The sequence below is a fragment of the Equus quagga genome, chromosome 16 (genome assembly GCF_021613505.1).
Source record: "Equus quagga isolate Etosha38 chromosome 16, UCLA_HA_Equagga_1.0, whole genome shotgun sequence".
Classification (NCBI taxonomy): domain Eukaryota; kingdom Metazoa; phylum Chordata; class Mammalia; order Perissodactyla; family Equidae; genus Equus; species Equus quagga.
In genome coordinates, this window is record NC_060282.1 from 79,780,859 (window position 1) to 79,800,664 (window position 19,806).

A 19,806-nucleotide genomic window follows, 5' to 3' on the forward strand; every position below is an offset into this window, starting at 1 on the left:
ATAATGCAGAGGCTAAGAGTATAGACTTTGGAGTCAGGCCTGTGATTAAATTCAGACTCCATCACTATGCTGTGTGACTTCGAGCAAATTACTTGATCTTTCTGAACTTTAGTTTTCTCATCTGCTGTTGTCAAAATTACATGTATGAGCAGACCTGGCACAGCGTCTGGCTCACAGTAAGCTCTGGCTGTGGTGATCGTTATTAGACGTTCTCAGGGTTTGTGGAGAGAGGGGTGGGGCAGTAGGAATCAGCCACACTGCTCTTCTCTACAGAAAATGTTTGCACCCATGTTCGTCTTTAAAACTCTATTTGAAATGCAGATGATCAGTCCTTTTTGATAAAATGAAGTAAGCAGTAAAAAAAGGTCCTCCATCGCTTTAATGGATTAATTCATTCATTCATGGGTTGACAAACTAGATTTAAAGCATCACTACATCTCAACACTGGTTTTGGCCTGGAAAATTAACTCTGTTCCATATCTTAGAATGTAATCCTCCTTCATTTCGCCCCCTTTCTAGCTTAGGTTATTCACACACAAGCTACTTCCAGAGAGAAATCTTCTTTGCTTTATTTACTTCCATCTTAACAGAACACATTGAAGGCCGGCGACGCAGATCCAGACGCAGAATTGCTCACCCGGCCCACATTTGGGGGGCAGCTGCTCTGTGCTGGGTGCATGCCAGTTACGGGTTAATACAAATAGCTAAATGGTTCTCCTGCCCCTTCTGACCTGGCATCTACACACTTAGAGGCCTGACAGTGATCCCACATGCCTCTCCTCAACCCTCTTCTTCCCATTCCACACACTCTTTCTGGGTACCCTCATTCTCTCCTTTGATGGCATAGCCCAACTCTGCACTGACGACGTGACTCCTAACTCTTTGTTTCCAGCCTGGGTGTCTTGCCTGAGTTCCAGACCCACGTGTTCATCTGTCGCCTTCTGCGTGTCTTCATCAGCACATCCCAACATGGTTCATTAATATGTGACTGCTACATCAACATATTCCCCACGCTGGACTCTCTGGATCTAACTGGCCGTGAAGCCAAGGATCAGAGGACTCATGGATAAAGCATGATAATAATGATGGTGGCTAACATTTATTAAGCATTTACTTATCTATACATTTATTCACTCATCTAATTAATTTAGATATCTAACACATTCAGTTATTTATTTTTCTAATTCTCACAATAGCCCGGTGAGTTAGGTCTATGATTGCCTCCATTTTGCAGATGAGATCATTGAGACACAAAGAAGAGTGCCTCGCTTTTCCAAGGCCACACAGCCAGAAGGTGGTGGAGACAGGACTAGACTCAGGCAGTCTGATTTTAGAACCTGCATCCTTAACCCTTTGGTTAAGGTACATCCATCTTAAATGTAGGTGGGGGCCTGGGTTTGGCACATCCATCTTAAATGTAGGTGGGGGCCTGGGTTGGCATTGCTACCGACAATCAATCAGGTGGTAGTAAACAGTGTTGCTCTTCAGCAGTTTTAACTACAAAATCCTATAAATATAGTAGGGGAGCATACTTATACGGCACTTTGGATTCCTAAAAAACCACTAGTCTGACAAAAACAAGGTGGTTGAAGTCATTTCTGCAAAAAACATAATATACACCAAAACACAGGGATATAAGAAAGGAAGATGCCACCCAGACAGTGAGCAGTTGGCTCAGTTTGGCTGGAGCATCGAATCTGTAGGCTGAAGTGGTAGAAGAGTTGGGAAGGGACGCTAGAACCAGGCTGTGAATGACCCTTTAGTTATATTAAAGGGTTTGGACTTTGCTCTTAGTTGAAAAGTGAAAGTAGGGGTGGGGGAGTAAGGCAGGGAGAGTTCATCTGATGAAATCATTGCTGAGAGCCTCTTATGAAGAAGGCATGAATCTAGGTACTTGAAATACGGCGAGCTCCTGCCTTCAAGGACTGTGCAGTCTGAATATCGAGCTTGGAAAATACACTGGTGATTTTTAATACGCCATGATTAAGTGTTACAGGGTGCTGTGACAACAGTTAGGAAGCACTCCTGACCAAGCTCTGGTGACTTATAAGAAAATGCGTCCTAGAAGCACTCGGAGATTTGTAATGAGGGGAAGTACGTGATCGTACCTGTATCCTAGAAAGATGGTTCTGCTAGTAGATATGGCTTTTCCAAATAAATCCTAAAGAAGGAGTGCCCTTAGGAGATTATTCTAACAACCCACGTAAAAGTTGATGACCACTTGAACTGTGATGATGAGAACTGAAAGGGAGAACAGAGTGAAGAGGCTTTTGGCAACAGAAGCAACAGAATTAGGAGGATCTACTGAAAGTGAGGGCTCTTGGAAAAGAGTTAATGAGACAGATTGTGTCTTTCTAGTTGGGGCACCTGAGTAGCTGTTTATACCACAGAGTTCGTGATAAAGAAGGAAGAGCAGAATGAGGCAGGAAGACAATTTTAGTTCGAAACGTGTTAAGTTAAAGGCACTTGCAGTTGGAGATGTGATGGGCAGCTAGAGCTGTGAGTCGTAAACAGAGTGATGCTCGAGACCTAAGTTTGGGAATATCCAGCATGTTGACTACATCTGAAACCCAATGCCATTTCTCAGTAGAGCACAGAAAGTAGAGAGAAAATGTGACAGCACCATAAGGCACATATAAGCAAAACAAAACAAACAAACAAAGTAAATTGATGAGAGGCAACATAGCGTGTGAGACAGGAACTCATGAACTTTGGAGCTAGAATGCCTAAATTCAAATCTTAGCTCAACCACTTATTAGCTATGTGACCTTTGGCAATATACTTAGCATCTTTGGGTATCAGACTCCTCATCTGTAAAATGAGATATCATGATGTTTAAGTAAATTAGTATTTATAAGGCATTTTGAATAATGCCTGGCCCTTAGTAAATACAGCTTAGCTTTTTTTTGTTGTTAAATAAGAAGTATTATAAATCCTTTAGCCTCAAATATTGATCTTCATTTCGCATTCTATTTTATCTCTCTACTGTGCCTTATTTTTCTGAAGGCTATGGTTTATCTTATTCTACGCCTAATTCTAGTGAGTCCTGGATGAAGTATTATTAAATTCACTACTTATTTCATTTTAAAAGTAAATCTTAGAGAAGATAAAAATCAATCCTTTTCTTTTCAAAACAATTACCTTTTTAAAAACTCAGAGAAGTTCTCTCTGGGCATATCACATTGTAATCATCTGTATCTAAGAATTAAACTGATAAACCATCTTTTCTAAAAGGATGTTTCTCCTGCTGGTTTTCTTCTTTTGCATTTTTTTTCACTTTTCAGGACTAAAATGAGAAAAGTGAGCTTTTCACACGCTCAAGCACTTTCCACCACAGAGTTACAACCTGTCTTTGGCATAGTCACGGCCGTCAGGTCCACTCTGTGCCAGGAGCTGTGCTAGTCGCTCTGAAGACATATTCTCATAGTCTTCACAGCAGCCCCTTGAGTTGGCTATGATGTTTTCTGTATAATTAGTGAGAAAAACGTGAGAATCTCTCAATCACCTGAAAGCTATGGAAGTTGACTCCATGTAATGAACTACGACTGAGCAGTTGGTTACAAAGCAGAGGGTCGCTCATCAGGAGTCATTTGTCACCTTCCTCTGCAGTGCATCCTCATTCTGGGGATGAGACATGAGGTAGGCTTGCCTAGTGGTGGCTTCCCACCAAGATGTCCTGCTCGGCTTTACTACCAACACTGCTTAGGAAGCCCAGTCCTTAGGTTTATCTCCAGTGGCTTAGAGTGACTACTGAGCAATAATATTTCCTCTCTGCTCAGCTCACAGAGCATCAGCAAGCACCTCCCACATGAGCCCATTAGAAGGCTTAACTCAGAACTGTCAGGAGCTTTTTGCTAAGCAGAGACGAAAGTGTAACGTTCTTACCAGTCTTAATGAAACTGTAAGTTAGCCTTTTAACTCGGGATGGACATAATAAGTATTAGAAGCTCAGAGACAGGGCTGTCCCTGTAATGAAGGTGTCAGGATTGGCTTCTTGAAGGAGTTAGGTTAAGATAAACTCAGAAGATAAATAGATCATGCATAGGGAAAGGAAGGAAAAAACAGTATTCTGGTATAGAAATAGAATGCTTAAAGACGCCAAAGCGAAGTTAACCCAGATTTGTTTGGGCAATAAATAGACAAGTTTCCCAGAATAAAGTGATTCATAAGAGAAGTGATAAAAAACAACATGGAAAGCTGGCACGAGGCATGTTTGTGAAGAGCTTTCAAATGACAAGCTGAAAAGTTTGGGCATCATCCTAAGGTTATTGAAATTGTCAAGAAAGGTGGTGACATGAAAATAGCATTTTAGGGGAATTAATCTGTCAGAGGTCAGGGCCCAGAGACTGAATTCGTGGTGTAGAGAAGGAATTCAAATTATTCTGAACTTCAAAGTCTGGAAGAATATCTTGATATGTATAAAAATAAAGAATGCCTATTCTGTTTGTTTCCACTTCCTTCCAACAATAGAATCATATTTCTTGCAGTGACACACTTTCATCTGTAAAGGCCACGTAGAAAGATTTTAAGATCGTGGACATACAATCGCTGTTACAACTACTCAGCTTGCTGCTATAGCACAAAAGCAGCTTCACCAGTATGTAAATGGATAAGCATGACCCTGTCCCAATAAACGTTATTTAGGAACCCTGAAGTTTGAATTTCATACAATTTTCATGTGTCACAAAATGTCATTTTTCTTTTGATCTTTTCCAATCATTGAAAAATGTAAACACCCTTCTTAGCCTGTATCAAATCAGGTAGTGAGCAGGATTTGGCTCATAGGCAAGAGTTTGCAAACCCCTGGTTTATCGAACATCGGTCAGAACTCTCAGTCCAACGTCATTTTGAAAACTTCAGATTCTCTTTGAGTCTTTGGTCTTCTTAAGTCTCATGTTGAACATTTGGAAGGAGATAGTTGAAGTGATGAGTGAAGTGGTAAAAGTCAAAGAAGACAACTAACTAGTTAGTAAGACTAACCATATTAACCACTGGGGTCAGTGGGGCAACATATGCACCTGTATGCTCCAATCCAACAGCTGCTTGTCTGAAACCGTCAGGAAAAAACGAAAATCAATCAATAAATACTACTTCAGACACATTCTGAACTCAGCATTTTAGTAATTGCACAGGAAAGGCAAAAGTGGTAGCTCTTGCTTTTCTCCGTGTTGTTTACGATCCCTGAAGGAAAGCAGTACGATGCAGTCCTTAAATGGTGTGGGTGGCAGGCGCTGAAGGAAGGTTAGTGTCACACCAGGGTGTCAAGTTGGAGCAACTGTGAACCAAGAATTTACATTTGGAGATCCGGGCCAGGCTGGGGTAAGGAATGAGAACTATGCTGGGAATAGGGTGAAGAGGGGGATGTGAAAGTCACAAAAGGGAAAACTTGACAGGATGTTGCTAATTGAGATGTGGAGGATGAAAAAGAGAAGAGTCAGATACTAATTGTTTTGAAATTCTTTCACTATATTATTCAGTGTCACTAAGAAGCGCGAGCAGTGAGAGGCAAGGAGGACAGCATGGGCAGTGGAAAATGGGAGCTGGGAGGCTGGAGGCCAGCATCTCATACACGCAAATCACACACTGACAGATGGCTGAAATTGTTGGCAAATAGAGAGAGAAGTGATCCCAATAATACCCACATGTTATCTGATTTTCAAGTGTTATCAGATGGAAAATAAGGGAGAAGTCATATCGTGATGATGTTGATGGTCCAAATAGGTAAACCGTCTCCTGTGTCACCTTATACAGAGTCCCCCTCATTTCTTCAAGGTAATTTCTTTTGATCACCTGGCACTGGTCATGTGTTATAAAGCAAGCATATCCAAACATATTTCATTACTTATCTTTAACTTTTTTTCTCTTAACTCTGTTTACTTAACCATGTCTTAAATGTATGGTATGAACAAACACATGATATGGGAAATAGTTTACATGGAGGTGCAAATAGCATTGGAATTCAGAAAAGGAAAAGCTTACATAAATATATAGGCCCAGCTCTTAACACCAGCTATGGGTTTTCTCTGCTTCTTCCCTGCCTGCTCCTGTTCAGAGACATTGCTAGGGCGCCCGCTCCCTGAGAGTCCCTTTCTGCTGAGATTGTTCACTCAAGGCAGCGTGGCACGTGGCAGAGACCCTTGTCAGCTCTGCCCACACCTGGGCCGAGGCGTATTTCTAAGAAGCTGTTTTGTGTAGATGTAGAATGAAATAGAGAAGAGAGATCATTGCTTTCATTGTTTAAATTCAAATAAAAGTAAACTTTCTGGGCCTAATTCTGAGACAGTCCACTTCAATATGTAAAAGTAATCAGCTGGTGCTCAGTAAGTGTGTGTTGCAGAATTAAATTTCCTGCCATTTCCCTACAACTATTTGTATATAAATAAAATGTTTTAAAACATAAAAGCTTCTGAAAAATCTTAAACACCGGGATTGAGATCAAAATGTTCTCAGTAGTTACCTACATTTAACCCATAATCATATATTAAGAAACTTACATGAAAATAAAGTGGCAGTATACAGCTACCAGCTGGTCTTACTTATTAATTAGGAAATATTTAGAAGTGGATCCTTTTCTGATTTATTTACCTTTTTCTAAGAATGTATAGTTAATTTATGAAATCAGAAAATTAGCTGGAAGCAATCCTAGCCTATTTTATAATGGGAAAAGTAGGCCCCAGGAGGTTTCTGAAGTGGCTTGCTCAAGATGCCACAACTAACCAGAGACCTCAGGACTACTGTTCTCCTTTACTCTGTCAGGATGACAAAAACACCTGGTTTTTAAGAGACACTGTGGAGGCAGGAGGACCCTAACGTGTGATCTGACTGCCCCCTGCCCCATGTAGTGATGCTTGCAGTAAATGACCACAAATGGTATGCTGCTTCTCTCTCCATTATGGAATGTTTACTGGAAATAAATGATTACGCCAATATGTAACCAAATACGTTATAAATCGCTCGACTACTTCAACCATGGCAAATAGATGTATCAAAACTTCTACAAACAAATTACTGTAAAAAAAAAAGAAGTAGATATAGAGAGTGCAAATCGGAATTAGACTAACAATATTGTTATCTTCAGGTGTCATTTAAACGCTGCATTTCCATTCTAAGTCTCTCTCATTCTATTTGGCCTCTGCATTAATCCAGCCAGCATTTGAGGCAGTCTAGGGTAGCTCTTCATATATTATTTATAGCTTTTTACTGATGCTAAATTGTGCATTTTCATCCAAACAAGTATAATAATTCTGTCAGATTCATATGCAAGCCATTTTTAAATGCACAGCAAATTGTTATATTAAAATAAATTTTTCATATTTTTTTCCTAGACTTGAATCAAAGGAACCTTTCCTGTCTGTTGGGTGAGTGTATGTCTAAATATTTTAAATCTCAATTTTCTTTATCTTTATTTTTATTTTTTTAATTTTTTTCAATTTTCTAATTGACTTTTAATTCAAATTAACCAGATCCTATGAGATGGTATTTTCAGTCATTTAACCGCATATTCAAGGTCATAACATATCAGTGGATGCATCATTTCCTCAGCAATATTTCTATCTACAGTTTATAAAGACTTAACTAAAATGCTCCCTAGGTTTTGTGACCTCAGAAATTCAGCTAATGAATATATATGAAATCCTATATCCTCTATAAAAGCCCAAAAGGTACACAGTGATTATCTATATTCTTGTCATGTAAAGATATGCTCAGATTGGTTTTAAAAGTTCCTCTGACCCACAGCTTCATTATTTCCGGTCTGTCTACTCATTTTTCTACTGTTTCCTTTCAATCTACTCTACTCAGTATTTCTTCCCCCCTTTTCTCTACATCTATCTCCAAGATCTGTGCCACCTTTTCTCTTTTTCTCTCATTTCACTTTTATTTCTCCACTCCACTCACACTGGCTGCTTCTCTGAACACAAAGCTGAGGAACCTTAAAGCTGATCAAGTGGCTCCTCTCATGGTTTCATTCTGTCACCACACATAATCTAATAATAGCGTATTATTGACAAGAATACATGTGCACTATTTTCAACGTTTAGCTAATCAAGAATCAGCAGAGTTGTTTTTACCGATCTATCAAATAATCCTTTGGCTGATATATTAAAATGTCTTATTAAGGGACTTTCACATGTTCAACATTAAGGTTGATGTTGTAAAGTAGCAAAAACTGTTGGAAGATGTGATGTCTAGCTTAGAAGAAAACATGCTGTATTTGATGAGAAAAAAAATCACATACCGGCAGCCACTATATTCGTGTTTAATGACCAGAAACGTGGACTGGCATTAGATTTTTAAATGATCACATCACTTTTCTTTTATTACTTTTTTTGCGGCCTTTGAATTTTTCTGTCACTCATTGAGAAACATCGTTCCCTCTCCCCTTCTACTTCTCATAAAAGCATTTCAGAAAGCCATTTGAATCACAAGAATCAAAATTATTGTTAGGGATGCTGGGAGAGAAAAATGGAGTACATGGCGTTTATTGGAAGACTTTGTGAAAAATGAAAGGTCAAGTTGATCCGGTCCAAAAAATCATTAGAGCACGCTTCTTTCCTTCACTGATCATCAGCTGCTATTGTTAAAAATCTTTAAGCCTGAAGAAATCTTTTATTCTGAATGCAGATGTGTGCTGCCCTCGAGTCAAGGGGGCTGAAATAGCTTTTCCTCACGCCTCACTTAATGCAGTTTCTCTCCAGCCTTTCCTGTGCTCTCCACTACTATGAGATGGAATCCATTTTTTATTTTTTTATTTTTATTTTATACCTCTGTTTTACCAGGGCTGACCCTAAGTAATCTTTGTTTTAAACTTATCAGGAGTTTAGAACTCAGTATGAGAGTCCTGAGAAAAACTTTCCAAGAAGAATGCTATATAACTCAACAAATACTCAACATGGAAAAAGTGGCATGACAGTGAGAAGATACTGCTGTTTCTTAGATATGTCTTCAAAGTAAAGTGGGGTGAATCATGCAACCCAAATGGTTCTGCTGACTGGATATTTTAATTGCAGCTAAATTTCTCCATTCCCCTCCAAGAAAATGATTTAAACAAGATTGTCCAAAAGTATGTATGAGTCTTTCTCCTGACTGTTCATTTAAGAGGATAGGATCATAAACGAATGTAACAGACACATATGAACTTACTAGGTAACAGGTAGTTTACTGTAAGAAGCATTATTCAAATGTGTGACTTTTAATTTAGTCCCTTCCCAAAGGGAATAAATGCATGAGGTATGGTCTAAGGTATCAGTGGACATGTGACTATGTAATACTGAGTCTTTCTAGGACCCTGCACACCTCACTCACATTAATTTTAATTCTGTGTTCAATAAAAAATTATATTAATGAATAAATCAGTGCTAAATATTGCACACTTCAGTCCATTGCCTGCTAGTGTCTTAAAGGACTTGTGAATGTCTGTTTCTAGAAGTTGCTTTCAACCTCACAGGCTCCGAGATTTACAAGCTAGCTCTATTAGTTTAGGCAGTTACTTAAACTCCCAATCTTCAGGTCCTTATTTGTGAAATGGTGATAAAAATAGGATAATTTAGATCAAGCATTTAGCACTGTTCTTGGCACGTAGGAATTGCTCATAAATTTTAGCTATTATTACAGTTCTAGAAGGTATATTCATGTAAAATGCTCTAAAAAGTCAAGCAGAGAGCTCTGAAATTGTTCAGAGAATAAAGCTCTGTTTTTCAGGCCATGATTTGAGTTACATGTGGAAACCAAAATTTTTTATAATAGAAAAGAATAAAAATTGTGAATGGAATAAGCTGTGAAACAAGATGAGTACAGATATTCTGTTTCATATTTTAATGATAAACGCTAAATTGTCACTTAAGTTTTTTAATGGGAAGAAATATTGATAAATTTTTAATTCACATCTCTTCTTAATGTAAATTAGGGAGTAAAATTCCTCCTTTGATAAATGTGCTACAGTAATTATGGAATAAAATTTTTTTTTTTACAGATTGGCACCTGAGCTAACAACTGTTGCCAATCTTCTTTTTTTATACTTTTTAGTTGTAGGTCCTTTTAGTTGTGACATCTGGGAAGCTGCTTCAACATGGCCTGTTAAGCGGTGCAATGTCTGTGCCCAGGATCCTAACCAGCGAAACCCTGGACCACTGAAGCAGAGCGTGTGAATTTAACCACTGGCCACAGGGCTGGTCCCCAAGAAATAAAAGTTTTAAATGCCACAACATAAACTCAATCAGAATATACCAATGAAAAAAATTGTCAACAAAAGTTATAACACAAAGAAATAGTTGCTTATAGAAAAAGATCGGGAAATTGTGAAAGGAAGTTAAGTGAAATCTCAGATCTCAGACCTTCAACTAGATGTTGACATAAAAGGAACTTCTTTCATACGCACTAGTAGATGTTTAATACAATAATGTTATTAGGAAAAATAAAACACAAACTTTAGCCCAGAGTGAGGCAAGAAGGCTCATCCCAGAGTCTGATTCTGTTCACCCAGGGTAGGTCAATGGATGAGTGTTTCCCAAGGCCCTCTGGGCAATTCTGATAGCAGCCAGGCCTGGAAACCACTGTGGACATCACACTTGCATCCTCCCCCATCCTTTCCTTACACACGTACACAGGTTGTCCTTATAGACACTGATGGCCTCTGAAATCTCCTCAGAAGTCTTAGAAATATAGCCTCCCATCATCTCGCTGTTTTGGATGCATATGGTGGAGGTGCAGAACTGTCTTGGAGTTCATCCATCGCAGACCAGGAGAGATGCAAAGAAACCAGAGGGTGTGCCAGGAAGTCTCCATGTGCACGAGGAGCACTGCCTCTGCTCAGGCGTGTCAAAGCTCATTCTGATGTTGTCCTAGACCTAAGGGGGGATTATATTAAAGTTTAGATTATTAAATAATCTAATTAAGTATTTAATAAATAATTTTATTAGATATTAATAAAATGTTTTATATTTTAAATTATATTTTATTTAAATGTATTATTTATATGTAATAAGTGTATTACATATATAAATTTATTATAAGTATACAATATAAGATATATTTTTACTATAATAAAATAATTTAAATAACAGATTTAAAAATTAAAATTCTTTCCCATCTAATAGTGAAAGTTATCAGTTAATCAACCTTGTTTTTTAGCATGGAGCTTAGGCTGGAGTGCTAAACGAGTACCAAATGGCCAGTATTCTACTCATCCTCAAAACATTGCAATTTAGAGCAATTAAGAAAACTCTCCTGGCAAATGCTTCCTTTTATGTGGCATCAGATAGATTCTGATTTTGGAAACAAGCTGGGAGAAAACAGACATCAAGTTTGCATTTAGAAAAGTGAACAAGAACCGAATGATCAACTCAATTAAGATTCTAGAATATAAATCTTAGTCTAAAATCAGTCAGCCTTGAAAAAGCTTTTCACTGTTTTTTAATAAAAAATACAGGTAAGGAGTAACAAAGCTCCTGCTCATTTGACGTGAGACTCACCGTGTAAAAGGACGTATCAAGATGATGCATGAGTTCTCTTCAAGTACAAGCGACGGTTGACACTTTGCAGACACTGAGCCCCTTGAAAAATACACTCAAGGCATCAAATGAAAATTGCCATGTGAATTATTTCTTCTTACCTCTTCAGCATGAAGTTCACCGTTTTAAAAAAAAAACTTTTAATATGAATCAGTTGTATTTTGGGATTTGAAACTTTGATTTATACCAATTTTTCAGTTGATAAATTGTTGCGTGAGTAGGTTTATTAGAAGAATGATTATTGCCTGGGTAAAAAATTTCTTCAGACTTCTTCCACCATATTCATATAATTTAAATACCTGAAAATAAATTAAAAATTATATTGATATAGCTCAGAATATACTATTTCACAGGCTTGGCTGAGAGACGTTAGAAAACATGTCAAGGGTAAAAAATCTCGACATTATTGTATTTATCCCTATTGAGACACTGGCTGTAAGAGTGAGCTGATCACGGTCCAGCCAAGCCTGGATCTCCCGCATTCCCTGAGATATGCTAGGCCTCTCCCATTGAGTCCAAACAAGAGGGAGCGAACACTCCAGGGCAGCAAAGCTAGCCCTGCCTTCGAAACTGATCCGCACAGAATTGGTAACCGCCATATTTTGTTCAGTGATTTTCCTTGGCGGCTACTTCCCCCTTTTCTTTCCAGTCTTGGAACTGAATTTGGATCTTCAACATACTTCTGCTGTTGTTTTGGAAACATTATTAAACGTTCACACTCCTGTTAGGTCAAACATTCACACTACTTTACTCTCACCCAGGTTCTGTATAAGACCTTGTATTTAGTAGCAGACGCAAGACATTATTATACTACTAGCTGCTGTTTTAAGAGCCTAAACTCTGTAATTTGATTCCCTTGGTTTGAATCAAACTCTATTGCTTCCTAGCTAGGTGCCTTGGACGATTTGTTTAACTCTTCTAAGCTTCATTTTCTCACCGGAGGTAATAACCAACTCTTAGGGCTGTCATGAGTGAGATAATATTGCAAAGTGCTCAGAACTGTGCCTGAAACACAGTAAACAATTATTAATTATTATCAATATTCTGTGCAACAATTAAGTTATATTATAAATCTTTCCTAAGGGAGTAAAGTTCCATTGAATTACAGAAATTCCAACTAATTGCATCCAACAGCCTGAATATTCTAGAAGCATGGTAATGGTATTGAGTTCTGGGAATAGAAGTTCAGAAGAGGCTGAGATCAGCACAGGAGTGAAGGACGGCCTTACCTGGGAGAGCTGAAGAAGAAGATAGAAGGGAATTAAGAAGTAGCATCAAGACGGGAAGACAATTCTGGAATGTATTTAGATTTGTATAAAATATTGAGCACAATATTAAAAACTTTAATAATAAGAGCATGAAAAAAGGAAAGCAGTGCCAGTTTAGGCATAGTTGCTGTAGAACATCAAAAAGTAAAAGCAGGATTGTATGACTGCTGTAATTAAGAAGTTGTCTTAATTTAGGAATTGAGAAGTTGAAGAAATTGGCCAGATTGTCAGGAACATTTTCACGACAAAGGGTAGGAGCTGAGTTTGTCCTCAAGGTGAGGTAAGAATTCAGTACAGGAGCATTAAGAGTAGTGTTTCTGGGAGAAAGAATCCGGTGAGTGGCAGCAGAGAGAGGAGCCTGAATCAAGCATATCAGCATATCACACAGCCTTGCCTAGCAAGCTCGAAGGTTCATGACAAGACAGGAGAGAAAGAAGATGGGTAATGGATGTTTATTGAGAAATTACATGAATGCCAGGAGCTTCCTTTTTATTCTATGAATTCAGTAGAGTCATTGGATGTTGTATGTTTATTTGCTTGTCTGTTTTTAACTGAAGAATGATGTTATCCAAAGAGAAGTCATAGCCCAGCCACTTAGAAAGCTGTTGCAATAGTTCAGCCATGACTTGAAAAGACTCAGAAATTGAGCAGAATGAAATCACCTCACACCTGTTGGAAGGCTATTACCAAAAAGACAAAAGATAACAAGCATTGGTGAGGATATGGGAAAAAGGGAACTCTTGTCCACTGTTGGTGAGAATGTAAATTGGTGGAACCACTATGGAAAGCAGTATGGAGGTTTCTCAAAAAAATTAAAATAGAACTACCGTATGATCCTGCAATCCCACTACTGGGAATATATATAAAGGAAACGAACTGAGTATCTCACGGAGATATCCGCACTTCTGTTAAACCTGGAGCACATCATGCTAAGTGAAATAAGCCAGATGCAGAAAGACAAATGCTGCATGATCTCACTTATGTGTGGAAGCTAAAGTAACCAAACTCAGAAACAGAGAGTAGGGACTGGCCAGGTGGCATAGTGGTTAAGTTCATGTGCTCCACTTCAGCAGCTCAGGTTTGTGGGTTCGGATCCCAGGCACAGACCTACACCACTCATCAAGCCACACTGTGGCAGTGACCCACACACAAAATAGAGGAATATTGGCAAAGATGTTAGTTCAGGGCCACTCTTCCTCAAGCAAAAAGTGGAAAATTGGCAACAGATGTCAGGTCAGGGTCAATCTTCTCCACCAAAAAAAGAAAGAAAGGAAGAAAGGGAGGGAGAGAAGGAGGGAGGAAGGAAGGAAGGCGGGAAGAAAAGAAGGAAGGAAGAAACAGAGGATAGAATAGTGGTTGCCAGGGAGGTGTGAGAAATGGGGAGACAGCATTTCAGTTATGCAGGATGAGTAAGCTCTGAGGATCTAAGGTACAGTACGGTGACTATAGTTAATAAGACTGTGTTTTATACTTGAAATTTGCTAAAACAGTAAATCTTAAGTTTTCTTACCACACAAAAAAAGTAACTATGTGAGGTGATGGATCTGTTAATTAGCTTGATTGAGGTAATCATTTCACAGTGTATACATGTATCAGTCACCTTAAATGTATACAATTTTCACTTGTCAAAAAATAAGGCCTCTCAAAGAAAAAAGGAGGGAAAGGAAATACCTGATGAAATATCATTTTCTTTAGGTGAGGGACGTCTTAGAGGTTTCTCGACTAAACTTGATGAGATCATGGTTACAGAATGACAAGCTAAAATCCAGGTGTAGTGCCAAAACTAAGGGAAAGTTAACAAGATACTGTCCCTAAGCTTTAAGCCCACCCACCTGACATCATGGAATCACTAATGGCCAATTCAATGCCTATCTTTTGATGATGTGGTTTCTATTTTCTCTAAGACTCCAGGGAAAAAGGGATAAGGGGATAAAGCCAATTTTCCTCTCTTAAAAATCTATTTTTTTAGACTCAGACGGTGCTACCACAAAATTAATGATTCCTTTAGCAGCTGCGCTCGTGTCATTTTTTCCGAGGCCCTCCAGGCCGCCTCTCTGGAGAGCACACAGTTTCCACCGCGCTATTTTTGCAATCTAAGGCAGTTGTGCTGTGAGGCCTGGTGCTACAACCGTAATTTTAATTTATCAACCTGCCACTCAGCGAAATGCTGTAAAAACATTTGAAAGCTGAAACCCATCATTTATTTCTGCACCTGTCAACGGTACTCTTCTGTACTTGTCAAAATCATTTAAACTGCTCTATGACGGCGTATACAATATCACCAATAAATTGGGTAATCAATCACGTATGTTATATTTTGACAGTGGTGTCTTGAACGCATGGGTTCCAGAACACATTTTTAAGAAGCCAGAATTCATTACTCTTCAATAATAAAATACAGTAGAGTCATCAAAAACAGTCTTGCTAGTCCTTACAATTTTAAAATTTCTTAGGAAGCAGAGGATCTGATTGTGACTGAAATGGCTTTTATTTCTTCTGTGAAATGTTCTCCTCAGGGAAAAGGAAGTGATTGCAGATTACAGCAGGCAGGAATCTAGTGTTACTTGGAAGGAAGAAAATACACAGGATCATTAAGTAGATTTATTTAAGTTCTGCTTATAAAAAAAGCAGTGGTGCGGGACTTTATAGCTGACGATATTTCACAAGAGTGCTTTCAGCACTTCCGCTACTATCTAATTCGTTCATATAGTAAAGTGTCACATTAAGCCAAATGTCACAGTTCATATCAGTTTTACTTTGAAAATTGGTATCATTATATATCATAGGCAACCTCCCCCAGATTTGGATGGGATTTTTGGTCATAATAAATTAAGGCGTTTAAAAGTCAATTTATCATTTGAGATATATGTGCATGTATATGTAGAGAGAGAAAAAGCACCTATTCCATCATTAAATCTGTTCAACCCAGTAACAAATCTCATGTCATGCAGGCTAGGTGTCTATTTAAGACGAAATGTTGTTAAAATTGTTACTTAAATAACCTTGGCCAAATAATCTATACCTTCTAAACTCTTGGCTGTAGCGACCCTTACCACTTAATTATTTTAAAAACTCAAGTTTAATGAGAAGTCCTTTAAAATCTGTGGAGGATCTATGATCACTCCATATCACACAGTTCTAAATTAGCCCAACTAATTTATACACACCCAGTACCCATACATAGGAAAATAAATAACTAAACTTGGCATATGTACGCCTCTTTCAGAAGAAGAACTGACCCACAGTGATATTATGGAATCAAAATTTAAACAATCAAAGCTTTGATAGGTATATTAATTTATACAACTGCCACTGTTTTCTTATCGCCACCAAAAGTGTTTTCAAGGAATATGAGACGTTTAAAGCATCAATCACCTTGGAAAGTATAAGTAGATAGTCTGACTGATGAAAGATATATTTACTGATGCAAATGTGAGTGAAATAGAAGTGGTGGCTCAGATGACTTAGATGTCGTATGCAGAAGTACTACATGAAGAGAGTGCTATTGATTCCATTTGAAATAAGATCTTAGTCTCACATACTTTTAAAATCAGTTCTGAAAACAATGACTCACTAGAAATAGTATGCAAAATAAACAAAGTGCTTTGATTTCATTCATTTGAAATCAATGCACCTCAAAGGAAAGAAAACTAATTTGGCTTACTTGAAGAGAATTAAATCTTTCTCCTTTTTTTTTTTTAACTCCATAAAATTCATCTAAAGCTGACTTTCCAATTGAATCACAATTGATTATCTAAATAATTTCCTGGCAGTATAAACAACTCTTCTTAGAGGGTTCAAACTGTTGATTCGCCTTTATTTCCATTGCTCAATGAAGCTTTACTGATTCTCATATAGAGAAACTAGATATTATAACTCTGTTAACACTCTAACACTGAGGCACAGAGATATGGTGTAACCTCCATGAAGACACACAGCAGGATGGTAGCCATTTTGGAATAGAATCCAGCCTTGGGGTTTGCTCAGAGAGCTGCTGATTTCACACAGGCTAACACCTCATGCTCTCTTCTGAGTTTCGTATTCATTTGAATCATCATGAATGTCTATATAATAGCATTAATTATTCAGGAAAATAATTATGTACATAAACGTTATTTATGGCGTTTAGAGGCATTGTGAAACCCAGATTGCATTATAAAAGTGCTGGCACAAGTTTTAAAGTCTCACTTCCTAATTAAACTCTGTTCATTCAGCCGAGAGTGACTGATCTTTATTTCATCAATCTTAAAATGTGACCTTTTCAACACTTTTAATGACATTTTCAAAGTACAGAATACTTTTTGATTCAAAAGATTTCCTACTTAACTCTGCAGAACAGATCAGTTATCACAGTATAATCGATAGCTGCCAAATAGGAGCAAAAGCCAGACTTCACTTATGTTTTAAGAGCTTATTAAGAAAAAAGATGCTTTGAGCAGCTATATTTTGGCATGCCAACTAAAGTAGATGTTAAGGTGAAAAATCAGCCTCCAAATGTTTCATGTTTTGAGAAACCTTATTACTTCTTTGGTGAAAATTTTTACTAGATCACGTTAAGAACTTAGCATTAGAATCTGCAGGTCACGTTCAACTTCAAAATAATGGAGGCGACCTTCAACCATAGCATCCCCTTAGCTTCAATGAAAAGCGTACAGAAAATGAAACACTTGATGAGACACTTTTCCCAGATATTGGCTAAATTATCATATCATCCAAGCGGTTTTTCAATGAAGTGTGCATTGTAGCCCAATTGTATACTAAAAATCTTGAAAAGTGTTTTAAAAAGCAAGGCTTTCTAGAACAATTATTTTAAAAATGTCTTCCTTAATCGTGGGCCTTTGATTATCGGCATTAATTTCTACAGGCCCGTGACAGACTACGTCCACCAAAGACCACCAGGTCATAGATTAGGGGGCTGCCAATCAATCTAAGCATTCAGTCCGAATTTTCCTCAGTTACCAGGTTTTGGGTTGAAGCTCTTGAGAAAAAGAATTGATAGCGTTGCTGCCCTTTGTACAATGAACAGCCATCCAATTTCATTAAGTACATCAATTCATTATTTGAAGGGCACTGTAAGTGTGTGTCCAAAGTACTATGTGTAACAATGCCAGCTGCTATTCTAAACCAGCCTGCTAGGAAGGGATAGTTTCTTATTACTGTCACTGAATGTTGGGTTTTCCTTCCATATCACAACACCAAATCATCCTTGCTGGAGAATTTAGTAAATTATTTAGAGACATTTATCTTTGACAATGACAGATGAAAGGTGGCACCAAATTATTTAGACTGAAATCTATAATATGTTGAAAAATTCTGCAATTCACGTTGTTTTTGAGAACATTTTTCATTGCTTAATGTCTAAACCTTCAAAGTGCCAACCAGGGGTTAAGTACGATGTTATGATGCTATTTCATTCTAATCAAGACTTCATTTCCAGGATCTTTATCTTTGTTTCTGAATATCAATCCAATTATATTTGGGTGAGATTTATTCAGTGCAAATTTCTGTTCGAGTCATATTGCTATGTGCAAAGCAAGATACACAGGTGGACTAGACAGTGTTTCTCATGGTGGATTTGATGTGGGCTTGGAAAGCCAAGGAGTCGAAAGAAAGATTTCTTGGACTTTCAAGGTCTGGTAGTAGTGCTCCTTTATTCAGAAAATAGCACAGGGAAGGACCTGTGGGCACAGAAGAGCTGCAGCATGGGGACAGGACCCATCAGCAGTAAGAGCTGCAATGGGTTGAGGGTAGGGCTAAATTTCTAAGGCATGGGTATGTGAGTTATTTCTTTACAAGACAAAGGAAAGATCATTTAAAAAATTGTTAAAATGGTATCAGTGCAGGTGAGGTCTGGTTGTTGAGTGGTCCTATAACTTCGGTTAAGAATCATGTTGGATCAGGTCAGGATGTCCTAAGCTTCCTGGAGGATGATGTAGATTGGTATGTAGGGCAGGACACCTTGGGCTTCTATCCCTGGTGCAGCCTTGATCTCATCATAAAATCTCCTCTGAACCCATTTGGCCCCGAAATCTTTTGGGGATATGGACAACAGTCAATCTTCTGTAACTACTTCTGGCTGTACAAGGTCGTAGAGCTGTCCCTAAATGGGGCCATAGGTACAGGCAGGAAGTTCAGTGGACTGAAAGATTGTGCCCGTGGAGTCCAAGGCTGGCAAGGTGTACAGATCCTCTGGAGATGAGAGAATCATTTGACAAGAAGTGGTCCAGGAGGCAAAACTTTGTTGACATGCAGACGAAAAACAACAAAATAGACAACAAATTATAATAAGAAATACAATCAATATGATTAACCTAATGAATAAAGCTTTGATAGTAGTCAAGAGACCTAGACCTGACCAGCAGTCCAACCAATCATCTAGGGATAAGGTAGGGTCAGACATGGATTTAATTTGGTGGCTCATGTCAGATAGGAAGCCAGAGATATTTTGACCACATTCGGTTTTTAAAATGGCAGAAGTGCCCCCCTGTGCTGCTGTCAAGACATCCAGTGCCATTTGGTTTTGGAGGACTGCTTACACATTTGGGATACTTCTAAATTGAGCAGCAAAAGGCTATGTTGTGTATCATTTAATGCCTTCATGGTAAATTTGTTTAGGGCTTCCATGTGCCACATGATACTTTTGATTCCTAATTGGGGAAGGAAAATTGAGGCAAGATGATCATACCAGTGGAAGACAGCATGGGTCCAGCATTGTCGTAGGTTGGGTAGGTTAGCAGGAGGAGATTGAGTAAATGTAGTTCTACCTTGCATCCAGACGAAGCCTAGGGTGTATCATCCAATCCATCCAGTTGGCAGCCAAGGCCATATGTTGGAGCCACATAACCAGTGAGTGCCATTAGGGGCTAACCAATGTGTGCTGGGCCATCTATCCCAGTCAGTCCCAAACCAATAAGTATTTTTTAAGGCTATAATATGAGAATACAGATAACGGGGAATTTTTCCCATAGGTCGGGTGCTATTAGGCCACACATCCCAAATATGATTGGTTCATTCCTAACATAGAGTGGCCT

At 38.4% G+C, this 19,806-nt stretch overlaps 1 protein-coding gene across 1 annotated transcript in view; it reads left to right on the forward strand.

Annotated features, from left to right (window-relative positions):
• Positions 1–19,806, forward strand: part of RALYL (RALY RNA binding protein like) — a 611,999-nt gene that overhangs the window by 528,047 nt on the left and 64,146 nt on the right. The window contains exon 4 of the mRNA XM_046641854.1: positions 7,326–7,358. Within this exon, the coding sequence (XP_046497810.1) occupies positions 7,326–7,358 (33 nt within the window). The remainder of the gene's footprint in view (positions 1–7,325; positions 7,359–19,806) is intronic.